Source organism: Artibeus jamaicensis, unplaced genomic scaffold (assembly GCF_021234435.1).
Source record: "Artibeus jamaicensis isolate MK-2021 breed Jamaican fruit bat unplaced genomic scaffold, CSHL_Jam_final contig_60, whole genome shotgun sequence".
NCBI classification, from domain to species: Eukaryota; Metazoa; Chordata; class Mammalia; order Chiroptera; family Phyllostomidae; genus Artibeus; species Artibeus jamaicensis.
The window spans coordinates 6,873,270-6,896,697 of record NW_026521900.1 but is presented as its reverse complement, the minus strand read 5'-3'; the positions used below and the strand labels follow the sequence as shown (position 1 = coordinate 6,896,697).

Genomic DNA, 23,428 nt, shown 5'->3' with positions numbered 1-23,428 from the left:
TGCTCTTGAGGCCAGCACATGATCTTCTTTCTTTTACTTTCCCATTTAATTCCTGAGCTCCCATGGGCCAATTTATCAAGAATTCCTCTTGAGGAATGATTGGTATGTTCCTCTTGAGACCTCTACTCTCCCCTTCTTCCTTAGTTGTCCAGGAACCCTAGGGACACTTGCTTTGTCTAGGGAGTATTGAACATTATCAGACACCATTGTGTGGCTTCTTGCTGGCATAAGGCTGCTTTGGGAGACTGGTTCTGTCAGACTGATGGATGCTACTGGGTATCACTTAACTGGGCAGAAGGTTGATCCTGGGTTTTCCTGCTATTTTCATTTGGGAGAGACATGAATATATTTATAAGCTGAAAGGAAAGGATCAATATGGGCCAAGAAATAGGTGCTGATGAAAGCCTAGACAATTGATCAGTGAGCAGTTAAGGATGAAGAAGCAGTTACGGATGGATCAAGGCTTAGTTATAACTTTTCCTATTGCCCACAATGTGTGTTTCAAACTTTTCACTTTTAAGCTTCTAACATCATAGCAGAGTACCTCATGTCCAGGCTAGTAGAGAATATAGAGATCCCAAGATAGAAACCTTGCCCAAGCCCCTGCATTCATAATTCTCATCTCAGTAGAAAAGGTATCTCCTCTGCTTTCTATAGCTAACTTCCATGATATCCCTGTCTCCAGTGCACTCAACAAAGGACCTGGGGACCATCTTTAGCCAAACACATGAAACCGTAGTTATGCTTCTCAGCTCCATCCTCTTCCCCATCAGCCCTCACTAGCATGCCTACCCCTTGCATTGCTTCCTGAGTGCTCTGACATCCAATTCTGTTTATATTGTTCCCTTGCTGGACATCCTCCAAGGGATCTTCATCTGTGGAAGGAAATGTGGATACCCTAACAGGGCTCACGTGGGTGTCTTTCATGATTGGGCTCACCTGCCAGCTCTCTAACTTATCTCTTGGTTCACTTCCCTATGTTCTACTAATTCTAAGAATCTTGACTGGTTCAAATCTTGGCTCTACTTATATTAGCTGTGTGCCCTTGGGCAGTTTATTGAAGCTTTCTGGGCCTTAGTTTCTCCTCTTTAAATAGGGATGATCAAAGTCCCCATTTAAAATAATTTTGGTCTCCTTTTCCCCACAACCTCTCCAACATTTGTTGTTTGTTCCTTTGTTTATGATGCCCATCCTGACTGGTGTAAAGTGGTATCTCATTGTGGTTTTAATTTGCATCTCTCTGATACCTAGCGATACTGAGCATCGTTTCATGTGTCTCTGGATCCTCTGTATGTCCTCCTTGAGGAAGTGTCTGTTCAAGTCCTTTGCCCATTTTTTAATTGGGTTGCTTGTCTTCTTAGAGTGGAGTTGTGTAAGTTCTTTTTATATTTTGGAGGTTAAAACTTTGTCTGAGGTATCATTGGCAAATATGTTTTCCCATACAGTTGGTTCTCTTTTCATTTTAGTACTGTTTTCTTTAGCCATGTGGAAGCTTTTAATTTTGATGAAATCCCATTTGTTTATTCTTTCCTTTATGTCCCTTGCTCTAGGGGACATATCAGTAAAAATGTCACTACATGAAATATATGAGATAGTCCTGCCTATGTTCTCCTCTAGGACTTTAATGGTGTCATGGCTTATATTTAAGTCTTTTATCCACCTTGAATTTATTTTGGTGTATGGTGTAAGTTGGTGCTCAAGTTTCATTTTTTTGCACGTAGCTGTCCAGTTCTCCCAGCACCATCTGTTGAAGAGGCTATTTTTACTCCATTTTATGTTGCTGCCCCCTTCATCAAATATTAATTGCCTGTAGAGACTTGGGTTTATTTCTGGGCTCTGTGTTCTGTTCCATTGGTCATGTGCCTGTTTTTATGTTGGTGGGATTGCAGACTGGTTACAACCATTATGGAAAACGGTATGGAATTTTCTAAGAAAGGTAAAAATGAATATGCCTTTTGACCCAGCAATTCCACTGCTAGGAGTATATCCTAAGAACCCTGAAACACAAACTCAAAAGAACCTATGCACCCCAATGTTCCTAGCAGCACAATTTGCAATAGCCAAGAGTTGGGAGCAACCTAGGTGCCCATCAGTAAATGAATGGATCAAAAAATTGTGGTACATATACACAATGGAATTCTATGCTGCAGAGAGAAAGAAGGAGCTACTACCCTTTGCAACAGCATGGATGGAACTGGAAAGCATTATGCTGAGTGAAATAAGCCAGGCGGTGAAAGACAAATACCATATGATCTTACCTTTAACAGGAACCTAAACCACAAAAGAAACAAGCAAGCAAAATATAACCAAAGACACTGAAATAGAGAACAGGGGGACAGTGACCAGAGGGGAGAGGGGAGGGAATTTCAGGGGAAAAGGGGAAGGATTTACAGGAACAAGTATAAAGGACATATGGACAAAAACTAAAGTGGGGGCGGGAAATGGAGGGAGGTAGGGAGCACTGGGGGGGTGGGCTGGGATGAGAGTAAAAGACAGAAAACTGTACTTGAACAATAATTAAATTAAAAAATAAAAATAAAATAGTTTTGGGAATTAAATGACTTCATGTATATGAAGCAGTTAGATAGAAGTGTGGCATATACTAAGCACTTTATAAATGTTAGTTCCTGTTATTAATACTTCGTATAGCTCCTCAGATGTACCATTCTCTTGACCCCCTTGTATTTTTGAGGATATGGTTCTTTCTTCCATTTCTCCCAACCTCTTTCCCCTCTCCACCTGACTTCTCTGAGTGGCAAATTGTCTTTTATCTTTAAGGTCTGCTCCACTACCACCTCTGTTGTGAGGCATTCCTGGATTTCCCCCTACATGTATACACATGCCAGGCCAGATGAGTAGTACATTCTCCCAGCTTCTGGACATCTCGTTATTGCAGCCCTTTTTTTTTTTACTTTGTTGACTTAACTTTCCTCCTGGTCTGTGATTAACTATAGCATGCAGACATTGAGCTCAAGTCAGAGGTTGAATCTACTCTATTTCTCTCCCATTTTCAATCAGTTGACATGGCCTGACATGCAGTTTGTGGTATTCAGTTAGTATTTGTTGAATGAATAAAGGAGTGAATGAATGGATACATAGGTAAGTGACTTGTGTACACAAAACCCAAAGGAAGAAATATAATCGTTCAGGTTTATTAGTAATCAAATCATTGTTTATTAAATAAAACATTAGGAATTAAGAAATACTTTTTAAAAGCATAATCATTCATTTCTATGGGCTCTAACTCATTGCTGATGTGAGTGTAAAAGCAACTTAATACCATGTATCAAGGTCCTTTCAAATGTCCTTTTCTTTTGTCAACTGATTGTACTTCTGGAACACTACTCAAAGGTTATAATTTTATTTTATCTTATTTTATTTTTCTTCTTTTTAAATATTTTATTTATTTTTAAATTTTTATTAAGTTTACTGGATCAGTACTGGTTAATAAAATTATATAGGTTTCAAGTGTACAATTCTGTAATACATCATCTGTATATTGTATTGTATGTTTACCATCTCAAATCAAGTCTCCTTCCATCACCATTTCCATCACTTTACCCTTTTGTACCTGCCTCTGCCTTCCTTTTCCTTTGGTAATCACCATACTCTTGTCTGTGTTTATTAGTTGTTGGGGTTTTTTTGTTACCGAATCCCTTCAACTTTTCTACCCAACTCACCAACCCCTGCCCCCCTGATAGCTCTTAGTCTGTTCTCTCTATCTAAGAGTCTATTTCTATTTGTTAATTAGATTCCACATGTAAGTGAAATCGTATGATATTTGTCTTTCCCTGACTGGCTTATTTCACTTAGCATAATACTTTCTAGATCCATCCATGGTGTCACAAAAAAGTAAGATGTCCTTTTTTATGACTATGTAGTATACCATTGTGTAAATGTACTACAGCATTTTTATCTACTGATAAAAATGCTATACTAAATGCTACCAGTTCATCTACTGATGGGCACTTGGGCTGCTTCCAAATCTTGTCTTATAAATAATGCTGCAGTGAATACATAGGGGTACATATATTCTTTTAAATTAATGTTTTGGGTTTCTTTGGATATACTCCCTGAAGTGAAATTGCTGAACATTTTTCGTTTTCTGAGGAAATTCCATACTATTTTCCACAGTGGCTGCACCAATTTGCATTGTACCAACACTGCAATGAGAGTTCCCTTTTCTCTACAACCTCTCCAACGTTTGTTGTTTGTTGATTTATTGATCATAGCCATTCTGACAGGTGTAGGGTGATATTTCATTGTGATTTTAATTTGCATTTCCTTGGTGATTAGTGGTATTGAGCATCTTTTAATATGTCTATTAGCCATGTCTATGTCCTCTTTGGAGACTGAAGGACATAATTTTAAATACAGACAAATGATTATGCATAAAGATATTTATTATAACATTTATATAAAAATTTGATGGACGTCCATGAAATATCCAATAACAGAAGTATGGTTTAGCATTTTGGTTTCAAAGGAATATGTGATAACATGAAATATATTTAGTTACGGAAAAAACAGACTATAAAATATGTTTACAACTATTAAGGAAAAAAGCAATTAAATACACATAGAAAAGAGATTGCAAAGAAGTATATCAGAATGTTTACCTGGTTGTATTTGCATGGTGGAAGTGTGTATGATTTTTCTTTTTTTTCTTTTAGATATTAATTCTGTATAATTAGAAATGTATTTCTTCAATAATGGAGTAAAGCCAATAAGTTTTATATTTTAAAGTGTTTAGAAAGAAGAATCTGAGCATATTTTTTGATATGTTTTGATATAAGTAAGTGTCGAGTTTGCTAAGTTCATTGAGAGCACCCAGAGGACACAGGCCTGGTCTTGTGTTGGGGCTATTTTATGATCAGTAAATACCTATGAGCTTATATGGGGTCCCCTCCATTTAAGGCACAGCCCCAGCCTCCACTGTAGCAGGGCTCAGCATGGCCTCTAAAACATTTGGCAACCAGTGAGAAAGAGTTAAAAACAGAAAGCCAAACAACTAAAGTTTTCTTGGAGACAAATAATTTTTGAACACAGGATGGGTGTTAATGAAAAGGAAAGTGGTAGAAAATGAATAACTTTGTTTGTAAATATAATGAATATTAATTCCTTTCTGCCCACATTGCAAGTTAAGCACCATCATTTGCTGTTAGCAAAAATCTTGACATGATTAAAAACAAAAACATTGTTGTCTTAGCTTGTTTAAGTGCTTATTGTACCCAATTATAGAAGAATTGTAAATGAGTGTTTTAAAGGGTTTCTCTATGAAGGAAACTGATAATAACATGCAGCAATTGCTCTTAACTGCATGAGAAAAATCTCATTTTGTTTGGCTACACTTAAATATCCCCAAAGTCAGTACTCCAGGACATACCGGATTTCAAACTAAATAAATAAAAATTACCATGTACATTCCACTACATGTCAAAACAGGAAAAGCCATAACATTTGATGTGAAATGAAGATTAGGGCAGTGGCAAAGAAATCTAGAAGCTGCTTACATTTATTTGGAATAAGAAAACAGAGTCAGTGATTTTCAGTGCAGATGTACTTCTGTGAGAAAAATGTATCAAAAAATAAAATTACAAAGTAGATGAATTTGGCTGTAATTATTCATACTGCCAAAAGATTCTTCAGTTCCTAAAGAACTTAATTCAGGTTTCAGTGTACTTTCTTGTCATTAAGAGCCTGACAAAAATTAGAGGAATTTAAAGCTAAGGTCTTAGGTGCCATTGCCAATTAAAAATGATCAAAATGAAGATACAGTATCCTTTTTTTTTAGGTTTAAGTCTTTGATTTGTTTACTGTTGTTCAAGTACAGTTGCCTCTATTTTCCCCCTACTACTGTCCCCCGCCCCACCCATTCCTACCTACCACCCTCAATCGTACCCCTCTTTTTGGCTTTGTCCATGTGTCCTTTATACATGTTCCTTGACTACCCTTCCCAATTTTACCCCTGTTATACCCCTCCCCCATCCCTCTGGTTACTGTCAGTTTTTTCCTAATTTCAATGTCTCTGGTTATATTTTGCTTGCTTGTTTATCGTATTTATTAGGTTACACTTATAGGTGAGATCATATGGTGTTTGTCTTTCACTGCCTGACTTTTTTCACTTGGCATAATGTTCTCCAGATCCATCCATGCTGTTGCAAAGGATAGGAACTCCTTTCTTTCTTCTGTGTAAATGTACCATAGTTTTTGCTCTACTCATTTACTGATGAGCAGAGTTTTGTGCTCCACTCATGTACTGATCAACACTTGGCTATTGTAAATTGTGCTGCTATGCATATTGAGGTGCATAGATTCTTTTGAATTGGTGTTTTAAGGTTCTTAGGGTATAATCTCAGTGGTTCTCAGTGGAATTGCTGGGTCAAAAGGCAGTTCCGTATTTAGTTTTCTGAGGAAATTTCATTCTCTTTTCCACAGTGGCTGCACCAATCTGCATTCCCACCAACAGTGCACTAGGGTTCCCTTTTCTCTACATCCTCACCAACACTTGTTGTTTGTTGATTTGTTAATGATGGCCATTCTGACTGGTGTAAAGTGGTATCTCATTGCATTAAAACCACAATGAGATAACACTTCACACCAGTCACAATGGCCAAGATACAGTATCTTTATATGTAATGGAAAGTAAAGGGAGACATCTCATTTGATTTCTAAGAATGAAATATTTGTGTAGCTTCTCAAATATTATTCATTATATAAAGGAAGGCAGGCATATCTGGAGTTTATGACTTTTTTGCTTCAGACTTAATCCTGAACATGACTATTTTAAAACAAATACACCATTTTCCTTTTTCCCTCTGCAGATAAATTCTGATTTTAGTCATCAAAAATATTTCATATTTTTTCAAAATAAACTTGCTTAAGAAAAGTAGCTTCTAGTTAATACAACTTTAAACTATCTCCACTGTGGAATGATGAGAGTAATAAAAACTATCATTTATTTATTGTTCATAGTCTAGCTATGCTAAATGCTTTTCAAACCCTGTTAACTTAGTCCTCATTTTTTATATACCCAGAAAACAATTTATTATGGAGTGCTTACTATGTGCCAAGGGCTATTTAAGATGCTGGAGATTCAGCAGTGAATAAAATAGATCAATAACCTTGTCATCTGTGGAACTAAGGTCTAATTTTTGGGGGGATATAGGTGATGTACAAAATGAGAAAGTAAATGATATACTACTAGGTTGAAGAAAGCAGGGGAAAAAAGAAAACAGGGAATAGGATTGGGGAATGACAGACTTTAAGGGGAAAAGGGGTCACACTTTTTAAAATGATGGTTAGAGAAGGCCTCAAGAAGAAGGTGACACTTGAATAAATGAAAAGATGCCCTACAGGAGGTGAAGAACCAGACCATGTAACTCATCTTGGGAAAGATGATCCCTCTATCATTCTAGATAGTGGGAACAGCAAGTGCAAAGCCCCTGAAGTTGGAGCATGCGTGGTTTGTTTGAGGAAGAAGAGCAAGGAGTGCAGTATGGTGGATGCAGAGGGAAAGAGAGAGGACAAGGTCCAAGATACAGTGGAAGAGAAGATATATCATGTCAGGTCTGGCATGCCATCATGTGACTTCATGAGACTTTGAGAAAGATGGCAAGCCCTCCGAGGGTTTTGAATGGGGACATGATATGATCTGACTCACATTTTAACAGGATCATCCTGGCTCATATGGTAAAATAGATTTCTGTGAAGCAGATGGTCTTGTCCAATATCACAGATGAGGAACAGTGGCTCATAGGAGTTAAGTAATTTACCAGAGTTCCCATTTATTAGCAAATTAGTGCAGCTGAGATTTTAATCCGGAACTGGGTAATTTGAAAGTTCACACTTGCCCCACTAAACTATACCACCACTCAATTGCAAACAGGTTTGTAACACAGGCTGGAGTAGGTGATTTTCTTATAGTCTGCATTGATCTCTTTTTTCCATTTTCTTTGGAACTTCTTGGCTTCTTTGGTGAGGCCACCATGTCACACAACTCCAGAGGATACCATTTATACCATAAGTCTATATATGTACTCTCTGGAGATGAGAGTATCCAGCCTAAGTGGCCATATGAGTTTTTCTCCAGTAAGATTTTTTTCCCAATGAGATTCAAGAACTTTATAGATGGTTTTGAACTACAAATAGGCTGGTAGCAAAAACTGTTTGGTCAGACATTTGTATTGGTTCCACTTTGATGTATGTTTCCATTTCTTCCTCATACACATATTCTTCCAGCTGCCTCTACCACTGTCTGCTGTGTTGCAGCACACTAGGCCAACAGTATGCCAGGCTGGGATGTAAGCGACGGGAAGGTAGGGTTTTCTGCTGTGTATGGGCAGCTTAGGACAACAAGTGTAAGAGAAAGCCTGAGGGAGTTTAGGATGTGAGCATGTGTCCCCAGGCTTCTGATTAGAGGACACAAAACACATTTTATTTGATGAATGTCAAATTGAAGGAAATGATAAAGGGTACTACCTAATTGTTATCAAAATTGTGACTTGGTTTAATTTAGACTGAACCAGATTTTCTTCTAAGCCTTAGAGCCTTACACTCTTACACTCTTGAGATCTTGCTTATATTGGAACCATTTTATTAGTTTGTTTGAAAGACATTGGTTAGACTTGAGGAATTCAGTATTTAAGAAAATATCCTGAGTCCTTTATACTTATTCCTGCAAACCCTTCCCCTTTTTCCTGAAATCCCCTCCCTTCTCCCCTCTGGTCCCTGTCAGCTTGTTCTCTATTTCAGTGTCTTTGGTTATATTTTGCTTTTTTGTTTGTTTTGTTGATTAGGTTCTTGTTAAAGCACACGTGGACCAAAACAAGAGGCGGGTGGAAATGGGAGGGAGGTGAGGGGGACTGGAGGAGTGAGCTGGGATGGGAGTAAAAGGCAGAAAACTGTACTTGAACAACAATTAAAAATATACATATATATATATATATATATATACACACACACACATATAAAGAACATGTATAAAGGACACATGGGCAAAGCCAAAAGAGGGTGGATTCGAGGGTGGGAGGCAGGGATTGGTGGGGCATGGGGTCATGGTGGGATGAAAATGGAGATAACTATACTTGAATAACAATAAAAAAAATAAAGTTTATGAGAGGAATAAAAAAAAAAGAAAATACCCTGAGATTTCAGACTTTAAAGTGAGGGTTCATTTCACCATTACTTGACTGGGTGACTAAATGAAATTATATCTTATAAAACTGTAGTGCATTTCATGTTTCAAAATTCTGCACAATTACCTTAATATCCTAGAGCAGTTTGACATTGTTTTTTGAAGTCTTATGACTTTAATTACAAAAACAGAGATAATCATGGCAGTGTTCCTTATACGATTAACTGAAAAATATTGTGATGATTTGTATAAAATATTAGTGTCAGGAATGTAGTGCAATATTGGGTAAAGGGAAAGGGGACTTGCCTTTTAAATCTTTAAGATTAACAATAGTAATCATAGAACACCATATCAGTATAATCACAGCTGTTTTATTATTTTTTATTTTTTTAAAGATTTTATTTATTTATCTTTAGAGGGGAAGGGAAGGAGAGAGGTAGAGAAACATCAATGTATGGTTGCCTTTCATGCGTCCCCTGCTGGGAATTGGCCTGCAGGGAACTGGTCTGCAACCCAGGAATGTGCCCTGACTGGGAATCGAACCGCAATTGTCTGGTTCGCAGGCCCGTGCTCAATCCACTGAGCTACACCAGCCAGGCACAGCTGTTTTAAAAAATACATTTTTAATTCTCTTGAATGATAGGGCACGAATTATCAAGATGAGAGTTTACTTTCAGACATTATTTCAGGTTCACTCTGAAGGTTTAGATGAGGAAGAGCTATTTGCTAGAAGTTGGCTTTGTTCTTTGTGGCTACTGCTAAGTAAAAATGGAGTATGCAGAAAACAAGTTGGTGGGTCTTCAATAGGTTAAATATAGAATTACTATGTGTCCCAGTAATTACACTCCTGGGTATATATACCCAAAGAATTGAAAAACAGGTATTCAAATAAAAACTTGTACATGAATGTTCAGAGCAGCACTATTCACAGTAGCCAAAAATGTGGAAACAACACATAGGTCCATCAAGGCATGAATGGATAGGCAAAATGTCGTATGTTCATACAAGAGAATATTATTTGGCCATAAAAAAGAATAAAGTGCTGATACATGCTGTAACATGGATGAACATCAAAACATTATGCTAAGCAAGAGAAGCCAGACAGAAAAGACCATATTGTATGATTCCATTTATATGAAATACCCAGAATTGGCAAGTCTACAGAGATAGAAAGCAGATTAGTGGTTGTCAGGTGGGCAGAGGGCTAGCAGGGAGGAGGAAAATGGAATGACTGCTTCTCTAGGGTGGTGAAATGTTTTGGAACTAGATAGAGGTGGTGATCATGCAACATTATGAACTTACTAAATGTCACTAATGGTAAATTTTATGTTATACATATTTTATCCACAATAAGAAAATGAAATATGCTCCTTTTGTAAAGATTCCTATTTCATGGTGAAGCTCATTAAAGATTAACAGGGTGAGGTGAGTCCTAAAGAAGGGTCATGTGGCAAACTTGGGGGAAAGTGGTGGCAGCCTCCTGAAGTTTGCAAAATGAAGCTTATAATTCCTGATTGGAATTGCTGGTACAGGGACCTTCCTTGCTTGAGTGCAGCTGTCACATGAGGCAGTGACTCTGAGGCCTCTGTTGTCCTGCACAACTAAGGGTGGTTTTAAGTCTGGGGCAGCTTGTTTGTAACTCTCACATAAAGTCATGGAAAGCCATGCAATACTGAAATCCTTAAAACCCAAGCATACAGAAACCTGGCAGATATAAATTTTAACTGCAGTAAGGCCAGAATAATTTCAGTTTATCCAATGAAAAGAAAAATAACCTTTTATTACTTGGTAGTTCTAGAATAAATTTAGTTAAAAGTGCATGGAAAGTTTTTAGTTACTGCCACACATGTTCTTTTCCCTGGTCCTTGGTTGTGTGCCACTTCTTCATACCATTTTCTGTCCTCAAAAGGAAAAACCTTTCAAGTGTTTTTTTTCTCTATTGATGAAAGTAATATTTGATTATTATAAAAATTCAGAAAAAGCAGACTGTATTAATCTATCGATATCTATGTATCTGCGTATCTATCAGCAATTAGGGATAATGCTGTAGATGTTTTGGCATGTATCCTTCGAGTCTTTTTTTCTTTGAATATATATAGATATAGATATATAGTACAGTATATATATACATACACACACATATATATATACACACACACATATATAAGGATAGTATGGTATATAAGAAAAAATATGTATATATACTGTGCTATTATCAGTTTCACTGGGATCACACTACATTTATCAACATGACATTGACATCTTCACACCAGTAAATACCACACTTTTCATGGTTGCATAGTGTTCCATTTTATGCACGTCATGACTGATTATTCCATGACCAATGTTCTAAATGAGCCTTGGGGGACTTCCAGTCAAGATGGAGACATAAGTAAACACACCTCACCTCCTTGCCCAATTACAAGAAAAATTACAACTAGATTACAAAACAAATATCACCAAGAATTGTCAGAAAATCAAGCTGTAAGGAAGTCGGAGAACCAAGGATTTAAAGAAGTCATGTTCATCCAGATGAGTAGGAGGGGTAGAGATGCATGGAGAAGTGGAGAGGCATGGAGACACAGAATGGGAGGTCCCACATCCATGTGTGTAGATAATAATTAGGAGGGATACCTTGGGAATGAGGGATCCCAGCCCCAGACAAGACCACCCAGCTCAGGGTTCCAGCACCAGGAAGGTAAGTCCCTATAACTTCTGGCTATAAAAACCAGTGGAGGTTCGGGTGGCAGATGAAACTGCAGGATTCTCAGGAGACTCCTCTTAAAGGGCCTGCAATGGACTTAGGACTTACACAGACTCACCCCTCTAGGATTCAGCACCAGGGAAACAGCTGGAAGGGTACCAATAGCATATGGGGAGAAAGTGAAGTGTTTAGCATCAAGGTGAGTTCCAGGAGACAACTTCCTCCTTCGTAAAACTCCAGAGGTCAGGCAGCAGCATTCTCTCCTCTCTGAAAGCTCCCCCCACAGAGCCACAGAGTAGTAACATGGGTTGCCCTCCCCTGGTGATTACCTAAGGCTCTCCCATACAACTCAATGGTCTACTTTTCTACAACAGGCCATGTTACTAAGGGAATAAAAGTAGATATACCTAATATATAGAAATAAACACAAGGAAGCTGCCAAAAAAAGGACATAAAAAATGTGACTCAAATGAAAGAACAGAACCAAACTCCAGAAAAGGAACTAAGTGAAATGGAGATAAGCAACCTATCAGATGCAGAGTTCAAAACACTGTCTGTTAGGATGCTCAAGGAACACATTAGGTACTTCAACAGCATAAAAATACCAGGGCAGAAATGAAGGTTACATTAAGTGAAATAAAGAAAAATCTACAGGGAACCAACAGTGGAGGGGATGAAGCCAAGAATCACATCAACAATTTGGAACATAAGGAAGGAAAAAAAGCATTCAATCAGAACAGCAAGAAGAAAAAGTAATTTGAAAAAATGAAGTTAGATTAAGGAGCTTCTGGGACATCTTCAAATGTACCAACATTCAAGTTATAGGGGTGCCAGAAGCAGAGGAGGAAGAGCAGGAAGTTATAAACTCTTGAAAAAATAATGAAAGAAAACTTCCCTAATTTGGTGAAGGAAATAGATATACAGGACCAGGAAGCACATGGTTCCAAATAAGAAGGACCCAAAGAGGACCATACCAAGACACTTCATAACTAAAATGCCAAAGGTTAAATATAAAGAGAACATCTTAAAAAGCAGAAAGAGAAAAGCAGATAGTTACCTACAAAGGAGTTCCCATAAGACTGTCAGCTGATTTCTCAAAGGAAACTTTACAGGATAGAGTGGATGGGCAAGAAATATTGAAATTCACAAAAAGCAGGAACCTACCACCAAGATTGCTCTACCCAGCAAAGCTGTCATTTAGAATTGAAGGGTGAAGAGCTTCCCATAGAAGAAAAAACTAAAGACATTCATCATCACCCAACCATTTTTATATGAAATGTTAAAGGGGCTTTTTTAAGAAAAGAAGATGAAAATTGTAAACAATAAAATGGCAATACATACATATCTATCAACAATTGAATCTAAAAAACTAAGCAAACAAGAGGAACAAACAGTGATAGGTATGGAGATAATTTGGGTGGTTACTATTTGGGAGGGGGAAGGGGGATAAAAGGGGAAAAGATGCAGGGATTAAGAAGTACAAATTGATAGGGACAAAATAGGAGGTTAAGAACAGTATAGGAAATGCAGTAGCCAAAAAACTTGCATGCATGACCCATGGACATGAACAAAGGGGGGGGGACATGAACAAAGGGGGGGGGGTTGCCTGAGGGAGTGGGGTTGCTGGGTGGAGGCGGTCAAAGGGGGAAAAGTTGGGATAACTGTAATAGCACAATCAAAATATATTTTAAAAAATAAGTGATCTGGGGGCTTTCCTAGGAGTGGTTCCTTCCTGGTCACTTACCCCTCAGTCAGAGGTGGTTGATGACTTAGGGTTTCTGAAATTATTTTCTTTTGTCAATGATAATGGTCAGTGATAGCCCTCAAAGCAGAGATCATGCATGGTAAAGGCAATATAAGTCTGTAAAAAATTAGCTCAAAACCCACTGCATTTAGGAAGCCTTTCCTGACTGAGCCTTACTCCATTGGGTCACTCTGTCTTCTGTATCCCAAGAGAAGAGGGACAGGATAGTATGCAGGAGCATGGGCTTTGGAGCCAGAATGCAAGGGTACACATTTTGGCTTTTGTGACATTGGGCATATTACTTAACATTTCTGTGCCTCAGTGTTCTCATCTGTATAATGGGGATAACAGTAGTACCTACCTTTTAGACAGGTTGAAATGATTCATGCCAGAAGGACCTCCTGGCACATAGCTAGTACTCAATGAATGGCAAGATTTCTTTCTATTACTCAGTTGTTCCAGTGGCCCGTCCAGTTTGTGGTTTCGAGAGTTGATCTGTATGCTTGGGGAGCCCAAATAGATTATAGACTGAAAATTTCAGATGCCAAAGTGACTTGACAGGATTTTCCATGCAGTGAGCCCCCAGTCAAGATTGCTGTTTGGTTGACCCAAACTGACTTGCTACAGTTGTGGGGTCTTCTTGGTTGTATTTGGCCTTCATTTCCCATTGAAAAAAAATCAAAGCAAAACAAAAGGGAAACCTCAGAAACCTTGAGAAGTAAATGTAGGTGAAATGCAGTACTTTCAGATAGGTGAATATTGTACCTCTGGGCCTTCCTACACTCTGAGGAAATTCTTTTTATTTTTTAAAATGCTTACCCAAGGGCATTTTTGTTGTTGCTATAAGAGAGAGAGGGAGGGAGAGGGGAAGAGGGGGGAGAAACATCAGTGCAACAGAGAAGCATCAGTTGGTTGCCTCCCATATATGTCTGGCCTGGGGATCATATGTGCCCAGACCAGGATCAGGGATCACACTCGCAACCTAGGTATGTGCCCTGACCAGCAACCTTTTGGTTATGGGACAATGTGCCAACCAACTGAGCCACACTGGCAGGGCTCTCTGAGGAAGTTCTTAACTAGGAGAATTTAGAATTCTTAAGTGATAGTTAAAATGACAAAAAATACATAAAAGCACTAAAAGCCATTATTCTGAAAGACAAGTGTACAGGAAAAGAGTACATAAAGTCTTGTATTCCTTCATTTACTTGGTATTCTTGGAAATGAAATTATTTCTAGTAAGTAAATTTTCTAGATGGTGGAAGTTTATTCATTTAACCACTATAACAGTTTGCATTTTAACTGTTTTGATGTACTTCTTTCTAATGCATGTTGCATGGTTTACAGCTTTCATTTGGAAGAAACAATTCAGCCAATTTGTTAAACTTTGATTCTGCATTATTAACATATTGTTGTCATTTTTTTTAGCTCTGACAAATAATCTCAAAGCCATTTGTCCTCTAAAAGAGTTAGACACTATACTCTTACATAGCTCTTCACTTTTTTTCCTTTCACTTTTTTTTCCCACTGACAGGGTGCATCAGTTTTTATTTTTACTACAGATATGAGCATAATTGCTTTCCCCATCTCCAAAATGCCTTTCTTACTTATTGATTTATGAATTTTATATCCTGGGAGAAATAACCCAAGTCTGTTACTATATTGTGTAAAGTAAAAATAATAGGCATTGAATGAAATCATGTATTTAGTGATAGGTTTTTTTGTTGTGTTTGTTTCTTTTACCAGTCAAGGACTTTAAAATTTTACTTCCCAGATGCAGGCTATTATCTGGTAGAAGTTTGACTCTGGGTAAAATGTCATTTTATTAGATTATAGTACTTACGGTTTTCTGTTGTAGCACTGGGGCCTTCCTGCTGCTCATAAGTAGAAAAATTAAATTAAAGAAAAACAATCACTTGTCCTCTTTGCAGTTGGTAAAAGTTCTGTAAAATGGTATTCGAAGATTTTTTTTATAGCAAGAGAAGGAAAATATTCTCATATAATTTCATGAGTGTTTTTGCATTTTCTTTACAGAGAAATACTGATGAATATAACTCTTGGAAAACTCACAGACCAAGAACTTATAACTATTGTACGTCACTATGGGGTACCTGAGGAACCATGTACAGATGTGAATATCTTAATTGGAGTGGCACATGAACACTTCAAGAGAACCCTGTTTGAGAATTTTGATAGACTTATTTCTTGTTGTGTATATGAAGATCGAGAACAGTAAGTTTTTATTGATTCTGGTAAATAATTTAAGTTTCTGTGATCCTGAGTAATGAGGAAATTTTTATTTTATCAAAAAGGGCAAGAAGAAAATTGACATCTCATTATACTCTACTATTTAGCAAAACCACCTTAAATCATTTTTGGAGAGTAACCAGGTAAAAATATGTCATAGTGATGGTAAGCTTTATTTGTTGATGGAATAGAGGAGGCACTGTATCTTCTAAAGAATTGGATGCTCCTTTGCATTTTCTTTTACTTGGTTTTTGAAGCTTTAAACTGAAAGATAGAAAATCAAGCTGTTAGGAGGTTTAATTCTGAGATTTCTTCTTCTTACATAATTTTAGTGATAATTGGGATTTATAAACAGGACTTCTGTAATATACAAATCAGGGAACTTGCAAGTAAACTTTCTTTAGAATTTCTTTGAAATTTTTTCTTGAAAATATAATGTTCATGCAGTATAATCTGTTTATAGTACATTTATCACACTTATCATATTTGTATTGAGCTTTATTAAGTTATTGTTATAAACAACCTGAGCCCCATCTTAATATATTTTGGCATTCATCTCACCACAGACCTGATGTAGTGGGGGAATGTACTCATGTGGAGTTCAAAGTTCTTAGTTCTAATTCTAGCTTCTAATTTTGTTACTACACACCAGTGCCTTCTGACTTCCTCCTGACCCCTTCCTTCAATCCCCAAACCTGAAGTCTGCTGCATACCCTGTATCTTCGAAGGTCCTATAGTTTATCTTCAGAATGAACATGATTTTTTCCTAATCCATACTATATCCTCTTTGAGTTTTTATAAAAATGGTATTTTTACTTGAATATTTATGCTTCCTTGAGCCTCCCAGAGGATGTGGGGACGGACCTTTGCATAACCCTGGCCTTACCTTTTACCTTGGTGGTATCTTCCCCAGGGTGAAAAGTGTGGCTCTCCTTCACCAAAGGAACACTTCTTGGGAATAATTGGGCTTCTTGATCAGATATTTCTGGGATTTTTCCAGATCTGACAAGTTTTGATTCTAGACATAAATAAATTTTCTCTAAAAATTGTATAATCTCATTGTAAAGAAAGAAGCCTACTTTCTTTCCTATTGGTTCTAATTTTGCTCATTGCCTGGAAGAACCGTGGCTGAGTGAGAACAATGGGTAAGCATTTGCCCCACCAGGCTGGGGAAAATAACTGTTGGGCTGCTGTGGAGAAAAATCTGAAAAATTTGACATGAATGTTAAGGCCCAGCTGGGGCTTCCAGGTAGTAAGGTTTGGAGCCAAGGAAAAGACTAGAAAAAACACCCTCAAGTCATATAATATTTGTGTTGGAGGCTCTAGAAGCCTGTCAAATTAAGAGATGTTTTCAAACATCAGAACCATTTTTTGACTAGTGGTGAAGAATGCAGATCAGTTACTTAGAGCAACACTCATGGCTGCAGCCTTAATAGGCTCTACTATCACCAACCAAGAATCCTAATCTTGATGTAAAGACCTTTGAAAGGACAAACTCTTGTGACTTCTGATGTAGAGAAAGTTGATGAAATGCAATGAGACTGCTTTTCCTTACTATTAATTCCAATACTAGTTTTCATAGTTATTCCCATGTGCATATTTTAAAACAATGTATTTTTCTTTCCTATAGTGTACAACTGTTATTCGAGAGACCCAAAGTATATATAAAGTAATTTATTTTGTTTTAATCCAGAAAAAAAGTATTACCCAGGAAAGACATCAAAAGGCTGTGCAAGTCCTCTAGCTTACCTTTGAGTGATGATCTTCTAGAAGCTTTATTGTGCAAGTAAGTGAGATCTGCATCCTTCATAGGAATTGTCCTGCATGTTTTTGTTTAGGGGACTATTGTTGGTTTAATATTAACCTTTAATTACTTTTGAGGTATTCTCTGTTTTGATTATATTATTGATGATATACCTCCATTTAACTGTTGCAAAAGGAAAAGTTACTTATGATTTTGAATGTTAGAGAGCCTACTATGAATTATTATTTAATCTTTTTTGCCATAAGACATACTTATATACACACAGGTTTGTGCAACAGAATGAAAATGTACAGCTTCATTGGTTATGAGGGTATGAGATATAAAATTCAGGGCATGTTTTTCTGCTTTCTCATTGTACTTTTTCCCATTACAATTTATCCTTCTTAACCCACCCCCTACAGTCATCACCCTGTTGTCTATGTCCATGATTCCTTTTTCCTTCATCTCTCTACCCCTTAACCACCTCCTCATAGCTGTCATCTTGCTCTCTATCTATGAGTCTGTCTCTGTTTTGCTTGTTTCTTCAGTTTGTTCATTAGATTGCATATATGAGTGAAATCATAGATTTGTCTTTTTCTAAGTGGCTTATTTCACTTAGCATAATGTTCTCCAGGTCCATCCACGCTGATGCAAAGGGTAAAATTTTCTTTCTTTTTTTTTTTTTTTTTTACAGCTGAGCAGTATTTCATTATGTAAATGTCCCATGGTTATTGTCTCCATTTATCTGCTGATGGGCACTTGGGCTGCTTCCATATGTTGGCAATTATAAATAACACTGCATAACAAAAAAAAAGCATAGGGGTGCTTTTGTTCTTTCCAATTAATGTTCTGGGTTTCTTCAGATATATTCTCAGAGGTGGGATCACTGGGTCAAAAGGCAGTTCCATTTTTAATTTTTTGAGGTATCTCCATACTGCTTTCCACAGTGACTGCACCAATGTGCATTTCCACCAACAGTACAAAAGGGTTCTCCTTTCTCCACATCTTTTCTAGGACATGTTGTTTATTGAGTTATTGATGATCGCCATTCTGACAGGTTGAGATGATATTTCATTGTGGTTTTAATTTGCATTTCTTTTATGTTAGTGACATTGAACAACTTTTCATAATGTCTATTGGCCATCTGTATGACCTCTTTGGAGAAGTGTCTATTAAGTCCTTTGCCCATTTTTTAATTGGATTGTTCTTTTTTTTGTTTTTTGGTGGAGTTTTGTACAAATTTTGGATATTAACTTCTTATCAGATATATTGACAAATACGTTCTCCCATTCCACACGTTTTTTTATTTTGTTGATGGTCTCCTTTGCTGTGATGATTTAGTTTACATCAACTAAATTCTTTAGTTTGATGTAATCCCATTAGTTTATTTTTTTTTATTTGTTTCTCTTGCCAGAGGAGATACATGAGATAAAATATTGCTATGAGCAATGTCCCAGATTTTCTTGCCTATGTTTTCTTCTAGGATTTTTATGGTTTTCTCCTAACACTTCAGTCTTTAATCCATTTTGAATTTATTCTAATGTGTGGTGTAAGAAGGCAGTCTGGTTTCATTTTTCTATACGTATCTGTCCAGTTTTTCCAACAGCATTTATTGAATAAACTATCTTTAGCCCCATGTATGTGCATGTTTTCTCTCAAATATTAGTTGACTGTGGGTCAGATATTAAAAGCTGTGGGTTTATTTCTGGGTTCTGTATTCTGTTGCATTGATCTATATATCCTCTTTTATACCAATACCATGCTGTTTTGATTACTATGGCCTTATAATATAGTTTGACATTAGGTAGTGTGATTCTTCCGTCTTTGTTCTTTCTCAGGACAGCTGTTGCTATGCAGAGCCTTTTGTGCTTTCCATATAAATATTTGAAATATTTGTCCTAGTTCTGTGAAATATATCACTGGTATCTTGATAGGAATTGCATTGAATCTGTTCATTGCTTTGGGTAGTATGGACATTTTAATGATGTTAATTTTTCTTGTCCATAAACATGGTATATGCTTCCACTTAGTATCTTAATTTCTTTCCTCAGTGTCTTCTGAATTTTCTGAGTACAGGTCTTTTACATAATTGGTTAGATTTATTCCTAGGTATTTTATTCTTTTTGTAGCAATCATGAATGGGATTGTTTTCTTAATTTCTCTTTCTGATAGTTCATTATTGGTATATAAAATGCAACCGATTTCTGGATATTAATTTTGTATCCTGCTACTTTGCTGAATTCATTTATCAGTTCTAGTAGTTTCTAGGTGGATGGAGTCTTTAGGTGTTCTATGTACATTACCATGTTATCTGCAAACAAAGACAATTTTACTTCCTCCTTTCCAATTTGGATGCCTTTTATTTCTTCTTCTTGTCTGATATGGCTAGGACTTCCAGCACTATGTTGAATAAGAGAGGTGAAAGTGGACATCTCTGTCTTGTTCCCAATGTGAAGAGGAGTACTTGTAGTTTTCGCCCATTGAGTATGATGCTGATAGTGGAGTTTGTCATATGTGGCCTTTATTATGTTTAGTTATGTTACTTCTTTTTTAAAAATTTTATTGATTATGCTGTTACAGTTGTTCTATTCCCCCTTTCATTCCCCTCCACCCTACCTCCCCATCCCCACCCTTACCCCCCCTTTAGTTTATGACCAAGTGTCTCAAGTCCTTTAGATTCTATATTTCCCATGCTATTCTTGCCCCCCCATCTATTTTCTATCTACTGTCTATGCTACTTATTTTCTGTACCTTCTCCCCCCTTCTCCTCCTCCCACTCCCCTGTTGCTAACCCTCCTTGAGATCTTCATTTCTATGTTTCCACTCCTGATCTAGCTGTCCTTTTAGTTTGCGTTCATTTTAGATGTGGTTGTTAATAACTGTGAGTTTGTTGTCCTTTCACTGTTCATGTTTCTTTAACTTCTTTTTCTTAGATAAGTCTCTTTAACATTTCATATAATAAGGGCTTGGTGATGATGAACTCCTTGAATTTGATCTTCTCTGAGAAGCACCTTATCTGTCCTTCCATTCTAAATGAAAGTTTTGCTGGATAGAGCAATCTTGGTTGTAGGTCTTTGGATTTCATGACTTGGAATACCTCTTTCCAGCCCCTTCTTGCCTGTAAGGTCTTTTTTGAGAAATCTGCTGACAGTCTGATGGGGACTCCTTTGTAGATGACTGTCCCCTTAGCTCTTGCTGCTTCTAGGATTCTCTCCTTCATTTTAATTTTGGCTAATGTAATTATGATGTGCCTTGGTGTGTTCCTTCTTGGGTCCAACTTCTTTGGTACCTTCTGAGCTTCCTGGATTTCCTGGAAGTCTATTTCCTTTGCCAGATTGGGGAAATTCTCCTTTATTATTTGTTCAAATAAGTTTTCCTCTGGTGGCTGTGCCTTTCCCCCTTCTGGTACCCCTATAATTCGGATGTTGGAGCGTTTAAAGATGTCCTGGAGGTTCCTAAGACTCTCCTCATTTCTTTGAATTCTTGCTTCTTGACTCTTTTCTGTTTGGCCATTATTTGCTTTCTTCTGGTCCACTCCATTGATTTGAGTCCCAGTTTCCTTTTCATTGCTATTGGTGTCCTGTGCAATTCCATTCATTTCAATTAGTTTCGCCTTCATATATTTGTCTAATTTGTGGCTATAATCAACCAGTTCTGTGAGGATCCTGATGACCAGTGTTTTAAACTGTGCATCTGAGAGTTTTGCTATTTCTTCATCGCTTAGATCTATGGGCTCTGGGGCTTTGAGATCTTCTTGCGCCATTTTTGGTCTGTTCGCTCCCTTTAAGTGTGAGAAGCAGCGCCTTGGACTTCCAGGTCGCTGGGTTGTGATGCTGTATGTGGGGGCGTGGTCAGAGCAGGGAAATGGCGACCCCTCTGCTGTTTCTCACAGCTGGGTGAGGATCAGCGCCTTAGGTGGTTCACCAGGGCCGGGCCCCTCAGAGTCGCTGGGTTATGACGCTGTATGTGGAGGTGGGGTCAGAGTGGGGAAATGGCGGCGCCCTCCACTGCCACTTGCTGCGGGGACCCGCCGGCCGGTCCAACCGCCCACTCACTTGCCTGTCCACCCGCGCACAAATGCGCGACCACAGTCAACATGCAGCACCACTCCCCCATTGTCTCCCCCGCGCTCCCTCGCCTGGTCGCTTGCTTGGTCGCTCACTAGGTCCAACCCTGCGCCTGGATTCTGCGCGTCTGGATTCCACGCCTGAGTCCGTCTGACCGAGTTTTCCTGTGCAACCCTGCTTCACCAGCCGCTGGTTTCGCCCCTTACCGGTCAGGCTGAAGAATTTGTTGTTAACAGACTTCCGAAAAGTTCAATTTTCCGTGTTCTGGCTGTGTTTTCTGTTGCTAATATTTAGTTGTCTCTAAACTTGGTTGTGTGAGAAGGTACGGCACATCCACCTACACCTCCATCTTGGCGGAAGTCCTAGTTATGTTACTTCTATTCCTACTCTTCTGAGAGTTTTTATCATAAACAGGTACTGGATTTTATCAAATGCTTTTTCTTCATCTATTGATATGATTATGTGGTTATTATTCTTCACTTTTTATGTGGTGTATCACATTAACTCATTTGTGAATATTGTACCAACCTTGCATTCCTGGAATTAATCCTACTTGATCATGCCTTATGATATTTTTTATACATTGTTGTATTGTTTCCTCACATTTTGTTGAGGATTTTAGCATCTATTCATCAGGAATATTGGCCTATAATTTTCTTTCTTTGTAGTGTCCTTATCTGGTTTTGAAATTAGGGAAATACCAACCATAAAACGAGCTTGGGAGCCTTCCCTCCTCTTGAATTTTTTTAAATAGTTGAGGAGAGGTGCTGGTACTACTTGGAATGTTTGGTAAAATTCACCTGTCAAGCCATCTGGTCCAGAGCTTTTGTTTGCTGGGATTTTTTTTTTTTGATTACTGCTTCAATTTCACTAGCTGTAATCTGTTTGTTCAGACTCTCTGATTCTTCCTGATTTTGTTTTGGAAGATTGTATGATTCTATGAATTTATCCATTTCATCCAGGTTATCCAATTTATTGGCATATAATTATTAATATTTTTCAATTCTTTGTATTTCTTTGGTATAGTAATCATTTCTCCTCTTTCATTTCTGATCTTATTTATATAGATCCTTTCTCTCTCTCTTTTTTTGATGAGTCTTGTGAAATGTTTGCCAATCTTGTTTATCTTTTCAAAGAGGCAGCTTTTGGATTCATTCATTTTTTTTTGTATCATTTTTTACACTCTGTTTTGTTTAAGTCTGCTCCAATCTTTATTATTTATTTCCTTCTACTCACTTTGGGTTTTATTTGTTGTTCATTTTCAAGTTTCTTTTAAGTGTAACGTTAGATTGTTTATTTGAGCTTTTTTTTAAAAAGATTTTATTTATTTATTTTTATACAGGGAGGAAGGGAGGGAGGGACAGAGGGACAAAAACATCAATGCATGGCTGCCTCTCACATGCCCCCTACTGGGGACCTGGCCTGCACACCAGGCATGTGCCCCAACTGGGAATCGAACCAGCGACCCTTTGGTTCTCAGGCCCAATCCATTGAGCCACATCAGCCAGGACATGAAGATGACCTTCTTGATCAACCAATTATTCAGACATATATAGCAATGGTGGGCTTTGCCTTTTCTCATAAGTGCTGCTTCAACTAACTTTATGATTCAGTAAAACAAGCAAACAAAAAAAACCATCAGAACATGACTGTGTAAAATAACCATGTTATTATTGTTAATAACCATGTTATTACTGTTAATAACCATGTTATTAACCATGTTATTACTGAGCATGTAAAACCTTCTGATAAAAATCTTACATGGCTAAAACTTATCATTTACATTGTT

General features: G+C 37.6%; 1 protein-coding gene across 2 annotated transcripts in view; it reads left to right on the top strand.

The window, feature by feature from the left end:
• Window positions 1–23,428, top strand: part of EFHC2 (EF-hand domain containing 2) — a 248,066-nt gene that overhangs the window by 172,107 nt on the left and 52,531 nt on the right. For both annotated transcript variants that reach the window (XM_037168130.2, XM_037168129.2), the window contains exons 12-13: window positions 15,616–15,813; window positions 17,522–17,614. In XM_037168130.2, coding sequence (XP_037024025.2) covers window positions 15,616–15,813; window positions 17,522–17,614 — 291 coding nt within the window. The remainder of the gene's footprint in view (window positions 1–15,615; window positions 15,814–17,521; window positions 17,615–23,428) is intronic.